The 14,098-nt window shown below is 45.7% G+C and overlaps 1 protein-coding gene across 3 annotated transcripts in view; it reads left to right on the top strand.

The window, feature by feature from the left end:
* The window catches only part of VGLL4 (vestigial like family member 4), a 105,150-nt gene that overhangs the window by 68,708 nt on the left and 22,344 nt on the right, over positions 1-14,098 (top strand). For all 3 annotated transcript variants that reach the window (XM_074550131.1, XM_074550133.1, XM_074550132.1), the window contains one exon: positions 2,791-2,977. In XM_074550131.1, coding sequence (XP_074406232.1) covers positions 2,791-2,977 — 187 coding nt within the window. The remainder of the gene's footprint in view (positions 1-2,790; positions 2,978-14,098) is intronic.

The following is a 14,098-nucleotide window of genomic DNA, read 5'->3' as shown; positions in this document are numbered from 1 at the left end:
CAATGTAAAGAGATTGTTTCCTTGCTTTTCCCTGTTGTTTGGACTCTTTTTGGCATTGTTCTCCTGCCTGGTGTGGGCAGGAGGGGCTGTACAAACTGAACTGTCCTGTAAGAGACTCTCACTGCTCCCCCCTATTCAAAGTTTGGTTCATTTGATTAATTTTGGCCCAGTGGAGCCGGTCAGATCATGGTATGTTTAGCTGAAGTCTTGGTGTTCCCTGCATAATCAGGAAAATGCATTACCAAATTGGATAGGCTTTCTTTAGAAGCCCTTCTTTTCTTTGTTAAACTTCTTAAAATAGGTTTCTTCCAGCATTCAATAGCATTTTAACCAGATTTTATACTCAGTCTGAATGTTAATATATAAATGCTCTTCTTAGCATACATAGAAAAAATGAGTATTTTAATTTTGAAACAAAAAAGTCCCAATTTTGGTAATTGTTATAGTATCAATGTCCTGTTTGGGGGGAAAAGGGTAGGTTTCTGATTTACTGGATTGAAGAATGCCTAGAGATTTCTGGTGTTTTGTAACCACCCAAGTCAGCTTTACCTGGGAATTTCAACTGCCCAGGGCACTTCGGAGCTGCTCAGGAGTCGGTGGGAGTGAGGTGCCCACGTGGAATCTGTAATTGCTATTGTGGAATTTTGTGTTGGAGTCGCCAGAAGTGATGGGAGATGGAAGAGTGATCGTGCATGGGTGGGAGGACACAAGCTCCAGCCTCAGGTGCTGAAAGCTTTATTTTTTGACATTGCTTTTAGGTTATTCCTTTTCAAAGGCACGAGTGAGGGAGATTCCTCACGGAGAGGAACTGCTGTGATGTGGTTTGCTTTGAACGTTTAGAACGTGAACACTCTGTAGGTGGGGGTTTCTATTGGCAAAATACAAAGGAAAAATGCACAAATGTACTGATCTGAAAACAATTCCCCAAAGATTTTGTGTGGATAAAAGCTTTTTTCATGGCACTGGGGTGGTTGTGGGTGCTTGTCAATTAATGTTAGCTTGGAGCAGGAGAGCTCTGGGTGTCTGTCCCAGAGCATTTAGCAGGGCACAGTTTTTGCTATTTAGAGCTGAGATGGAAAGTTCCTATTTAGATTTGGTGCCAGAGTCTTTAATAGAAATCATGGCTTGTGGTGTATTATAGGTCAGCGTATATTTGCTAGTTTATATTATGCTGACTAAATTGGCAGAATGCTTATTTTTACTGGTAAACATTCAGGAGGTTTTCTCCTCGCTCCTTCTTTTTCCAACAAAATGTTATTTGTCGTGTGTAGGAATTAAGGCAGCGTTTTATAAATCATCTGCCTCGGTGATGATGTGAAAATGTGTGGTGGCACACAAAGATTTCCATTGTCAGGTACCACAGGGCTCTAGATGGAGTTAACTTAGGCCTAATTTTAGGTCTGGAAATTATGGCTGTGTAAAAAACAAAATGCTTCTGGCAGTGTAGGAAAAATACAAATTCTAAACTCCAGCAAAAGCAGCTATTTCAGGGATATTACCAGAATAGGTAACCCTGGTTAATTTAGCTGCTCTCCAAGCCCCTGATGGAGCCCCAAAAGCACTTTTTTTACATCTTTAAATCCCTATGAGGTTTTAATAGAACCAGAGGATGTGCGTTCCAGTGAAGTGCAGTGCTGTGCTCCAGGCTATAGGAGTAGTGAGATATTTAATGGAAATGGGGAAAGCCTGGTCACGCTTTAACGCCTGCTTAGCACCGATCTGTCCTGTGCTCTGCACAGCCAACTGTGCCATCGCTGGAATTACTGACACAGCTCCCAATGGCTTTTCTGGGAACTGAGAGATTTTATATAAAAACTCACCATCTACTCAGTCTGCCCCAGCTGGAAATTAGCATTTCTGTGATTCCTCTGCTGAAGAATTGTGCTCTTTTGTTCCTGGGTCCAAACATACGTTTATAGTATAGAGAAAGACGTTTAGGGACATATTTAAAAGTTGAATCAGCAAGTTCCAGTTTCCCCCCTAATTTTTCCCTTGCATACTTACACCAGACAAGCTTGTTTTGGACAGCATTTTATAAAGGGAATCATCTGAGAATGATTCCGAATCATTCGAACGTTTATTCAGTTTTAGATCTGGAATATTTGGCATTAATGTGAACTGTAGCCCTGGAATTTATAACCACGACTGTAAGAAGAGGAACAAAGCTTTTATTTCTCTGTGAATAGTCATGGTTTGCAGAATGAGGTAATCACAGCTCGGCGCTGGCATTGCAGCCTGCCAGGGGAGGAATCTGAGGGAAAAAGCTGAGGGGGAATCTGAGTGAAAAATCTGAGGGGAAATCAGAGGGGGGAAAAAGCTGAGGGGGAATCTGAGTGAAAAATCTGAGGGGAAATCAGAGGGGGGAAAAAGCTGAGGGGGAATCTGAGTGAAAAAGCTGAGGGGGAAACTGAAAAAGTTGAGGGGACACCTCAGTGGAAAAGCTGAGGGAAAAAGCTGAGGGGGAAACCTGAGTGAAAAAGCTGAGAAGGGAATCTGAGGGGGATCTGAGTGAAAAAGCTGCTACAAAGATGGGTTAGTTCAGCCTTTGAGATCATCTGGGGTGAGCTACCCCTCTCCTGGTGCCTTTTCTCACTGCTTGTTCCAGCATAAGACGTGATTTGGGATGCCTTGTCCATCCTCCAACTGCGTCCCACGTGTGCAGTCTGGGGGGTGTTACTGGGGAGTTTCGGGGGGTGTTACTGGGGAGTTTCAGGGGACGTTGCTGTGGAATTTTGAGGGTTTGTCAGTGTTGTCCCCGTGGGGTGACCCCTGTCGTGTCTCCCCGGGCAGGTGAAGCGGCGCTGAGAGGGGAGCCCCGGATGCAGCCCCTGCAATCCCCCGCGCTCAGCAACCACCGCACGGGCCCGCCGCCCATCAGCCCCAGCAAGAGGAAGCTCAGCATGGACCAAGGGGACGAGGAGCTGGACTGTGAAAACGACCACGTCTCCAAAATGAGCCGCATGTTCAACCCGCATCTGTAAGTGCCTCGTGTCTGTCCCTGCACGGAGCTGAGCGCTGCCTGCTAAAATCGTGTCCTGGCTCCAACTTTGCGCTCGGTTTTTCCCCTTTGTTCCAGTTTGTGTGGGAGATCTGCACAAGAGCCGCCCGCGATTAGATGGGTTTTCATGTTTTCTTTTGTTTTTGTACAGCGTGAAGTAACAGGAATTAGCTCAGCCTGACTATTTATAGCAAGCCATACGTATTCACCTTGCGATTCCTGCAGCATTGTTCCCTCGTTCTTTGTAAGGCGCTCCTTTCACTTCCCCCCATTCTCAGGCTCTCTGGCTGGGGGTGGGGAGGCAGCAGCAGCAGCAGGAGGAGGAACACGAGTGCTTTGCATTTTTCCGAGGCCAGCAGCTCCCAGCCAGCTGCTTCCTGGGCTGCCTTGACAACTGGGCAAGCTGCAGTTGTTGCTAAACATTCCTGCTCTGACAGTCAGGTGTGGAATGTGCCGGCCAGGTAAGGCGTTGATGAGCCATGTTGGGCAATCAGCAGATGCCATTGCTGGGAATGCGAGCCTGGCTGGCACTGCTGCAGAATTCCTGGCATTCCTGCCTGGAGGAAGCCATGGATGGAGCTGCTGTGGCTGCTGCCTCAGCTCCTGCAGCCCCGGCATTCCGCGCATTCCACAGTCATGGGATGTGGACTGAGGGATTTATCCTGCCATAAATCACCGAAGCCTTACTCACAGGCTGGGCCCGCAGTCTGCAGCCTTGGAATTTGTTACAAATCGGGAATCCAGCGCTGAAGTAATGCAAAACAATGAAAGCTCGCTTCTCATTTACAGCATACCTCCTCCTCTCCCCGAAAAATTAACTATTTATAGCCTTGCTCTGGGGCCAGGAGGGCTTGGAAAGAACCCTGTGCTGCATTTCTGGATGCATGACACAACTGAGGGGCTTTATGGCATTTTTGAAATGTTATGTAACTTTATGGGGGAAAAGTGTGATTTTTTTTTTAAAGGCTCATTTTCTACTGATGAAATAAAACACAGCTGGCAGTTACGTACATTATAACACTTTATATAGCAGAGGCCATAAAAATAATGAAGTCTGAACCAACAGACTCATGTGCAACCAAGGCTCAAAACTAAAAGATGCAGGCAGTTCTTTCATGTGATCCCTTAGCTATATGTCACAGCTAATAGTTTCCAGTGTGGTACATTTTTATGGTTTTTTTCAATAGATTCTTTCTGTGATTTTGTATATGAGACATTCATCTTTTCTTCTTGTAGTAAAAAACACAGGTTTTCTGCCCAGGGTTCATGTGACTTAATCTGTTTCAATTAAAGTATCTGCTGCAGATGAATTCGAATCTAAAATAGCATCCACGAGGCCATCTCTTTTTCTACTTTATTTTGTAAGTTCTATCTGGCCATACAAAAGTATGCTTTCAATAGGATATATGAAAACTCAAACATTTGTGATTCATCTGCAATAGCTGGATTTCTGTGTATTTCAGATATATCAGAAAAGTTCCCAAACATTCTCTGAATTTTGTTCTCATTTCCCTGTCACTGCCTCAAATGGTGTTTTTTTTTTTTTTTTTTTTTTGGTTGTTTTTCATATTTTCTATCTTTTTCTGATTCTGATGTTCTGGTTTAACTGTAGAATTGGATTACTCAAGCCCTGTGGATCTGTGCAGAGAATTTTATTGGGAGATGGGAAGTATGTTGTGAGAGCTTGGTTTGTTCACACCCAAGAAAACATGGTTGATTTGGGGAAAGGATTATTTTCTGGAGCATGATAATGGCAGCCACTGGAGTGACTTGGAGGTTCTGGAAGTGTAAGGTTGACAAAGTTCAGTTTAGAAATCCAAATGTGTGAGAGATGTGGAGTGTAGTGTGGAGATCAGGTGCCACGGTGTCTGTGGTGTCAGCAAAGACATTTCTGTGACTGGAACTGTAAATATTAGTTTGAGGCTGTGTGTTTTGAATTTTTCAGGGCCAAATGCCCTGAAAGCACAGGATGAAAGTGTTCCTGACACAAAACCTGGGTACAGCTGACAGAAGTCTTTATAACCTCCAGCAGCAGCTCTTGTTCAGGCATTTGGGTCTTTGTGATGGTGCTGGTAGAACTGGGAAGCAGTTGTGTATTCATTCTCTTAACACCAGTATCTTGTGGCTGGAAATGTAATTAAATAGGCCAAGAATTGTGTGTTTGGTTTGTTATAAATGGTGGAACCTTTTCTGTAGCAATTTGATCTTAACTCTGAGGTAGCAGCACCCCACTGTGCTCCAGCAGGAATGAATCCATTGAAAGGCTTTGGATGTGTTGTTAGAAATCCAGTTACGTCAGCCTTTTGTTGGGAAATGGAGTGCTTGGAGACATTCCCTGCTCAGGTGTAATTCCCTGAAGGATCATTTGTGAGCTGGACTCGGGTATGTTTACTTTTATTGTGGAAAAACACAACTATTGGAGTGCAGTCTCTGGAGCAGAGTCAATCAAATGCCCTGGCAAGCCTAGCAGGATCCTCAGATGTGTAATGGAATGAATGTGCAAAGAACACTTTATCAAATGTGCTTTTTCAAAGAAGAGAAGTCTCAGTGTGAGGATAATATACTTGAGAGCTTGTGGATTAATTAAAAAAAAAACCAAAAACCCACCATGTGACACTGCCTCCCTTTGATGTACTTTTATAGCTTCTGTGTTTTTGTTGTGAAAGAAGTTGTGAACACCCATAAACTCCTTGGCTGGGAAGAACAAGTACTTTCTAATTAAAATATAGTGATAGGTAATATAGAATTCTCTTATTTTTCTGGTGTGTCCCTCAGGTGTTTAACTTGAAATGCACTCTCTGAAGTTAAGTCTTGCTATAGTAAAAGGTGCTTTTGGCTTCGTGGAGGAGAAGGGATCTTGTTTTGGGGTACGGCTCGACACATGGCTTTGTTTTCCCGTGAATTCACTAAAACCACCGTGGTTTACAGCAGAGCGATTGGGAAATAGGATTACACGGGAATTGTGTGCGGTGCAGGGGCGGCTGCCTCCGTCCTGACCCTCAGGGAGCGCTTGGGGCAGCGCTGCGGGGCCTGGGGCCGCCGCTGCCGCCCGGGGCCCTCCTGCCCCAGCTCCGGCCCTCTCTTCCCTCACTCCTGAGCTCCGGCCCTCTCTTCCCTCACTCCTGAGCTCCGGCCCTCTCTTCCCTCACTCCTGAGCTCCGGCCCTCTCTTCCCTCACTCCTGAGCTCCGGCCCTCTCTTCCCTCATTCCTGAGCTCCGGCCCTCTCTTCCCTCACTCCTGAGCTCCGGCCCTCTCTTCCCTCCTGCCCGAGCTCCCTTCTCTGGCCCCTTCCCTCTCTCCCTCATTCCCGAGTTCCGGCCCTCTCTCCTTCCTGCCCCAGCTCCCCCCTGTCGTCTTTTCCCTCCTTCCCGAGCTCCTGCCCTCTCTCCCTCCTTCCCTGGCTTCTTCTCGAGCTCCCTCCCTCTCGAGCTCCTTCCCGGGCTCCCTCCCTTTCTCCTTCCTTGTCTCCCTCCTGCTTTCCTCCCCTGTCTCCCTCCTGCTCTTCTCTCTCCCCTTCTCCTTCCCTGTCTCACTCTCGCTCTCCTCCTTCCCTTCTCCTTCCCTCTTCCCCTTCTCTCGTCCCTCTCTCCCTCCCTCTCTCCTTCCCTGGTTCCGTCCCGCTCCCCTCCCCGCTCTCCTGCTCCCCCTCTCCCTTTTCTTCCCTCCTCCCTCTCTCCCTCCTTCCCTGCCGGGCTCTGTTTCCCTCCCCGGTCCCTCCCCGGTGTCTCTCCTCCCCGTGCCGTCCCTCCCGTTCCGCAGCCCGGCACACAAAGGCCGCCTTGTCCCGGCCGCCCCGCCGCCCTAAGAGTCCCCAGCGCGGCCGGCGGGCACGGCGCTGCCCCTTCCAAAGAAATGCCCTTTGCAATTCAGCCGGGACCATTATTTCTGTTCCTTGTGCCGAGCACGTCAGCCTGCAAGCTGGCGTTTGGGGTTTGGGAATTTTCCCCTCGTTCCCCTTTGGTTTGGTGGCATTAGGATTGCGATGGGAATTCATTTGTGTGTGAAAATCTTCCTGTGGCTAAAAGTTCACAGCTGTGAAGTCGAGGGAATAATTGTCTTTTGGTTTGTGTGATAAATAATTTGGCTTTTTCTTGTAATAAAAGGTCTGTGCATGAATAAGTTACTGTAGTGTGTATCATGTAAAATGTGTAGTTTCAGACTCTTCAAATTCTGAGCTTGGTTTTGTTACACTGAAGAATGATGGCAATCCCACCCAAAACACTCCCGAAGTTTTTTACCATGAATATCCAATGGAATTTGCTCACTTTAATGACACTGTGATAGAAATTAGTGGGGAATCCTTAAAAAAAAAAAATGTGCTGTCACCTTTATTTGAAGACTGTGGAATAATTCAGGTTGGAACAGACCATTTCATCCAACCTCCTGCTCACAGCAGGCTCAGCTGCATCTTCAGTGAGTTTAGAGTTGCTCAAGGGGAGAAATTTTGAGTAAGATTTGAAATATTGAGTAAATAAAGTTCCTCATCTCAGAGCACTTTTGTCACCTTCCTCCTTAGCTTGGCTGAGAGCACAGGGTGAAAATGTTCTGCAGAAAATCAGGTCCCTGTTGTGGAGGAACGTGGCTCCAGCAGGGCTTGAAAAGATGCAGAGCTGGCTCCCAGAGGTAGCGTGGGAGTTGTCAGAGAAGCTCTTTGCTGCTCTTTGGGTTCCAAACTTCATGTGGTATTGAGAAATATGTTCCCACTGTCATTTATTGTGACAAATTGGAGTTGGGAAAAAACCCCAGTGCACAGCTGAGAACACCCAAAGTGTCTCTCATGTGCTCAGGGAGGCATCTTCACCCAGTCTCAGCACAGATGTGCCCCTGAAGGATTCTGGGGTTCACCTGGGGCTCTCAGAGCAGTCCTGTTGGAACTGAACTCCTCAGTGCAACTGAGCCCACGTGGCTCTTGTTGAGAAGTGGACAAAGAATCACACAGCAGATTTCAAACTGCTTTTCCTAATTTTTTTTTCCTTTACTTGTCTGCGTTGCTTGAGTGATGGAGTGAATCAGACATTTTCTTATTTATTAATGGAGATCACACGCTGCACAAAATTAAATTATTTTCAAGGAATATATGTTGAATGGAACCTTCAGAGGGCAGACTTGAAAGAGCCACCATATGTGAGTTAATATTTAACCCAGATTGTGCAGTTCTTAGCCACAGGGGAATTTCAGAGAGCACTCCAGTCCCTTTCAGTTGAAGCACATGTGAAAGGTTTGTTAGGAACAGTTTCAGGGCTAAAAGCAATTGGATTGATAGCTTATCAGTACTTCACAAAAAGACCTATCTGTCAAAATTTGGGTAGATGTTGAGGCACTTGAAAAACCAGGCAATGTTAGCTCAGGTGTCTCCTCCACTTGCAGACAGAAGGGGTTTGTTAGCCAGCTCCAGATTCCTGCTTTGATATCGTGTTTTCCACTTTCATTTTCCATCTTTTGTGCAGGAGCATGACCCTTCCCTGGTGTGTGCCCTCAGGGCAGAGCTGTGTCAGTGCTGCACAGAGGGGTTTGGTCACACACTAAGGGAGGGCATTTGGGGGGCCCTGTGCACTCAGGGGTGCACTGGGAGCCACAGAAACACAGAATATTCTGAGCTGGAAAGGACCCCAGGGATCATGGAATCCAACTCTTCAATGGATGGGGAATCCCTCGAGCTTGGTGTTGGATTTTTACCCCAGAGTAAAAGCAAAATATTACATTGTGTGAATGGGTGAAATTCAGCACCAATCCAAAATCCTGAGATCTTAGAAAGAAGCAAGAAAAGAGCCAGCAACCTTTGCAAACATACTCTGGATGTATATCCAATCCCATGGAAACAAAGATTTCATCTCACTTCTTTCTGTTTAACCATTTTCCCAGATGTTTCCTGCAGTTTGACAGATGTGCCTTTTACTAGAAAGTTGTGCTCCTGAGAGCGAGAGTGTTATGGACACAGTTGCTATAGACAATGACTGTGTGAGGGGAAGGTTTGGAATCAAACCTTACATTAATTTCTACTTGAATCAGTGGTTCTGTTCCTCAGGCTGGCAGTGCTGATGCTGTGGGGTAGCAGGCACAGCCTGGCAGGTTTAACTCCTTCCTGGTGCTGGAAATCCCAAACAGTGAGCTGGGGGATCCCAGGGAATCCTTGAGCTGCAGGGCTGGGGCTGGCTTGGTTTGGGGGTTTATCCTCAAAGAAAGAAGGGAATAAAAGGACTTTGCTGCCATTGGGGTCTGGAGGGTTTGGGGTTCCCTTTCCCAGTGGGAATTCTGCAGAGATGGATCCTGGTGTGGGTGAGTGCCCAGCTGGGTTGGTCCCACTGTGGGTGGGTTACAGAGCTCCAGAACATTCTGAGCTCCAAAGGACCCACAGGGATCAGCAGGGCCAGCTCTTCATTCAGTGAGTGGGCATTGAACCCACTCTGGGTGGGTCCCACATGGACATCACTGACATCAGTGATGTTCTGCTGCCCAAATGATGCTCCAGAAAACTTTGTCACATTTTAATCAGTAACTGGCATGATTCGCAAACCAATACCTTCAAAAGGGAGTCAGCAAAGTCCCCAAACATTTTTGCTTGTGATTTGTTTTTCTAATTTTTCTAATTTTCCCCTCAACCAGCAGCTGCTGTGGGAGGAGACTGTTGGCTGCACAGTGTGGGGAGCCTGAGCTGCAGAAATGCCCTCCAAACACTCCTCTGGTGCTGCTGGGGTCCATTTGGTTACAGCTTTCCAAGGAAATATTTTACTATATTGGTCTGAATAGTTGTGCAATGCACAATGAAGCTGTTACTGTTTTTATAGTGCTTCTAGAGTTTTCAGTAATTCAGATTTTATTAGCAATTACAAACAGTTTCAATAAACTTTTAATGAAATCTTTATTCCTTCTTTAAAACAGCCTGTGAAAAAGTCTAATTTCTTGAAACCAGTTGTTTAAACACTGGACTTGGTCTGAAGGCCTAAAGAGCCTGGGGTTTTTTCAAAGAATTTTTGACACGTCTGGAAGTGAATTATTGTAATTTCTCAGCTTTTCCTGCTTCACCTCAGCTAATGTTACAGTGTGTATCTGATGGATAGAGACCATAATTTGTAAGTTTGAAGGATTTCTCTCTTATTAGACCCAGTGAAGCTGGAAGGGAAGGCTGTGCAGTCCCATTTTCTCCTGATGATTTGGCACTGTTCATTCCAGCACTGTGACCTTATTTGTGACCTGGTTTGTGTTAAAGCTCTCACCAAATTCACTGGCCATGCTCATGCTGTTGATATCTTTCACTTCTCCTGTCATGTATTTGGAGAAAATTATCAATCTGCTCATCTGCTGTAAAATTCAACCTGATGCAGGCTTTTAGGTGCTGGAACTGGGGGAAATCCCACAGACTTGTGGGAATTTGGGGTTCATGGATTGATTCAAGATTTGACTTTTACAGAAACAGTTCTGTGACAGGCATTGGGTGATAATCAAAATTACTTTTTCCAAACAAGGTAAAAAGTATTGCAAGGAACAAGCCAGTAAATCCAGCACTGTGACCTTATTTTCAGAGACTGGTTTGTGTTAAAGCTCTCACCAAATTACCTGGCCATGCTCATGCTGTTGATATCTTTCACTTCTCCTGTCATGTATTTGGAGAAAATTATTATCTGCTCTTCTGCTGTGAAAGGTGATGGAACTGGGGGAAATCCCTCAGACTTGTGAGAATTTGAGGTTCATGGATTGATTCAAGCTGGTACCAACTTTTACAAAAAACAGTTCCATGAGAGGCATTGGGTGATGATCAAAATTACTTTTACCAAATTAAAAAAGTAAAAAGTGTTGCCAGGAACAGCCCAGTGAATCCTGTAAGAACATCACTGGCATTTTGTGTTTGCTCTAACGCTCCTGGCGGGTTCCAGCAGTGAGTTTGGGCACCAGCAGGTTTCCCAGAGCCTGCAGTGCCCATGGCTGGTGCTGGTGCCCTGGGTGTGCAGCCTTCCCCTGCCTCTGGCCCAGGCTGTTCTCTGGGTGACCATAAATAGATTTTATGGTATTTTCCAGTGACTGGTTGCATGTGCCAAGTTTGACTTCAGAAGGAATTGAAAGCTGCCCATGGCCCCTGTGATGGATGGGCAGAGTGTGCCAGAGGGGTTTGGGTGGGCACTGCAGGGGTACAGATGAATCCCCTCACACCCTCTGGCCTTGCAGATGTTTCCATTAAAGCCTCCCTGCTCTTTCCCTGCACTCAGCTTTTCCTTCCTGCTTGTTTGAAATGTGGAGTATCTCTTGTACCTCATGTTTTTATCTTTGCTCTCCTGGTAGTTCTCCCTTGCAAGCCTTTAGCACTTGAAGCAGCTCAGAGTTCTGCAAGGAAAGTTTTCCTTTCCCTTCCAGCTGTGATTTGCTGTTGTAGATCCCATCCTGTTCATCCCAGCACCTCCAGGCCCTGCCTTGCTCCCCTCCCTGTGCTCCCCCAGCTTTGTCTGATGCCTCAGAGCAGCCAGGCACTGTGCTGGCTTCTGCAGGGCTCGGGGTCAAAAGCTGCAGAATTTAGAAGTTAGAGAATCAAAAAGTTTCTCCTCTTGCACCGATGGCATTGGTGGGAGGCTGAAACTTTTGAGCTAGAAGGGAAACCTGATTTCTGGGCTGGGCTGGTGTCAGGAGCCAGCACATCCCTCTGGCTGCCCTGAGGGGCTCAGAGACCCTGGCACAGAGCCCACAATGCCCCTGTGGGTTGGATTATGCCCCATGGAGCAAGTTACCAACCTCAGATGGAGATCTGCAAGCCATGACAAACTAAGTAAAATGATAGTGAATTTAACACAAGGTGAAAAAGCAGATTTTGGGGTTTTTAGAATGGGGATTCAGGGGGGCAAGATGGAGACATCTGTGTGTGTCCAGCCTTGCTCCTCCTTCTCCTTGGCCTCCATCTCCTGCTGTGATGGTGGCACTTTTACATTGGTTTAGAGTAGAAGCTCACTGTCTGACACAGGTGATGGGTATTGGGAAGTAGCTGTAAATATTGTACACACAGTTTTAGTATGAAAAGATAACACCACCCTGAGGGCAGGCAGAGTGCCTCTGTCTGACAGAGGCAGGTCAGAAGAAAGAATTTTATAGATGAGAAACAATAAACAACCTTGAGAACAAGAAATAAAGAGCTCTGACTCCTTGGAGTGCTGGGCTGGGAACAGAGCCTTTCTAACACATCTCAGAGTTGTGCTGACAAGCTCAGGATCCCAACAGGCTGACAGCTGTAGGATGGAGTTCCTGGCACACTTTGATGTGTGTGAATTTTGCTGAAACTGCCATCCAAACAAATTCTCTCCAAAGTGCAGCAGCAGCATCTCCAAGGACAGACCACATCCTCTGCAGGGCCTTTCTCAGCTTCCCAGCCACTCCTGCTCCAGAAATCATCCCTCCATGCAGCATTTTGTACTGTGCACTGCAGCATTTTCCACAGGCAGCTGGAGCTACTGTTGCTCTTTGAAGAGGGAATTATGGAGAGGTGGCTGAATCAGAGAAATCCCACAGTTGGTTGTTTTTTCTTTCTCCTTTCCAAGCACTGCTCTGCTCCTGGGCAGCAGCTGGGAGAAGGAAGGCAGAGATGCCCTGGTGCAGGTTAGAGGATCAAAAAGTTTCTCCTTTTGGATTGATGGGAGGCTGAAACTTTTTGACTTTTTGTCCTCAATCCTTGAAAAGTAAGTTGGATCTGATGGGAGGCAACTGCTGGTTCCCACCTTGTCAGAATTAAACAAAACTTTGAAGATGTGAAAGACAGTTATGTTTATTGTCCAGAAATCACTGTGCATTTTAGGAAACTTTAGCTACAATATTCATTTCTACTTAGACACTTTTTGTGGTAACACTGAAATCTGGAGCTTTCTCTTGTTTCTTGGAAAGCTCCACTTTTTGAGCTATGCATGATTTCTAAAATTTTCTTTACAGTCTAAATTTTGTACCTCAGTAGAATTAATGACATCGGTTACCATTTCAGAAGTTTCCTGGGTATTTATTAAAAGTTAAATTCCTGTGTATTTATTATAAGTGACATTTTTGTTGTTTGTGTCTCAGGAATGGCCTCACATAAAGGCTCCTCAAAAAATGCTGGAAATTTAGGATGAGCCATGAAGTGTGCCAGGCAGAAGAGAACCCAAACACAGGAGTTGGAGTAGGTTTGGAGTTGGAGTATATTTGGAACTGTGCAAGGCAGCAGCAGTGCAGAACAGAGAAGTTAGTGAGGCATTTTTCCCTTTTTTTAAAAAAAGTTGCATTGCAGGTAACCTGCAGTCTGTACCCATTGCAGTGAGATCACTTTGTTATCGTTTCTGCTTTGTATTTGTGCACATGTTCCAGAGTGATAGAACTTTTAATTTAATAAATCCCTGAGTTTTGCTGTTAGAAAGCAACCAGGCTGTTTTCTAAAACAATTCTGAGTGTTGGAGCAAAGGTGGCCAGCCACTAAAAAAGAATCCTGTGAGAAAAACGAGCAGGATCTGAGATTGTGTTAATTGATTTTACTGTACATTAGATTTAGATTTGGCTTTGCACTGAGCTCTTATGTCATGCAGTCCTCTTGCATTCTTTCATACTTGTGAGTATGAAGGCTTCAGGAAGGGAAATTCATCTGAATCTGAATATTTGTGCTTGGTGCTGTAATGGGACACTCCTTTGTGCATTTCACAGTTTGTTATTGGTTTATTTCTTCTACTGTGAAATTCCTTCTCCTGGTTGATTCCATTTGCAAGTAGCTGTCTGGTCCAAGGTTTATCTCTAAAAATCCTGTTTGGTGAGGATAAATATAGAAAGTCTGGCTTGTGTTTGTTTATATGAGATAATCCCATTTCTTTTTCGTGTTTTTTTCAATGGTTTAGACTTAAAGGTCTTTCCTTTGAGGAAGGGTGTTCATTATGTACCTGGTTTTGTGGCAGGAGTGATTCCTGCAGCCAACAAGGATCTCTGCCAGTTTTGGGATGGAATATTGAGCCAGAAAAGGAAAAGGCAGCTCAGAGGACCTGGGGAGCACATAGCTGGTAAAGTGGGATGGAATGGGGCTGTACATTTAGGTGACAGTCATTCAGGAGGGCATTGGGCTGCTTGGAGTATTTTTTCATGTTCTGAACACTTCAGATAATTGGCTGAGACTC

This window comes from Zonotrichia albicollis, chromosome 12 (assembly GCF_047830755.1).
Source record: "Zonotrichia albicollis isolate bZonAlb1 chromosome 12, bZonAlb1.hap1, whole genome shotgun sequence".
Taxonomy (NCBI): Eukaryota; Metazoa; Chordata; class Aves; order Passeriformes; family Passerellidae; genus Zonotrichia; species Zonotrichia albicollis.
This window is presented reverse-complemented; position numbering and strand designations above follow the sequence as displayed.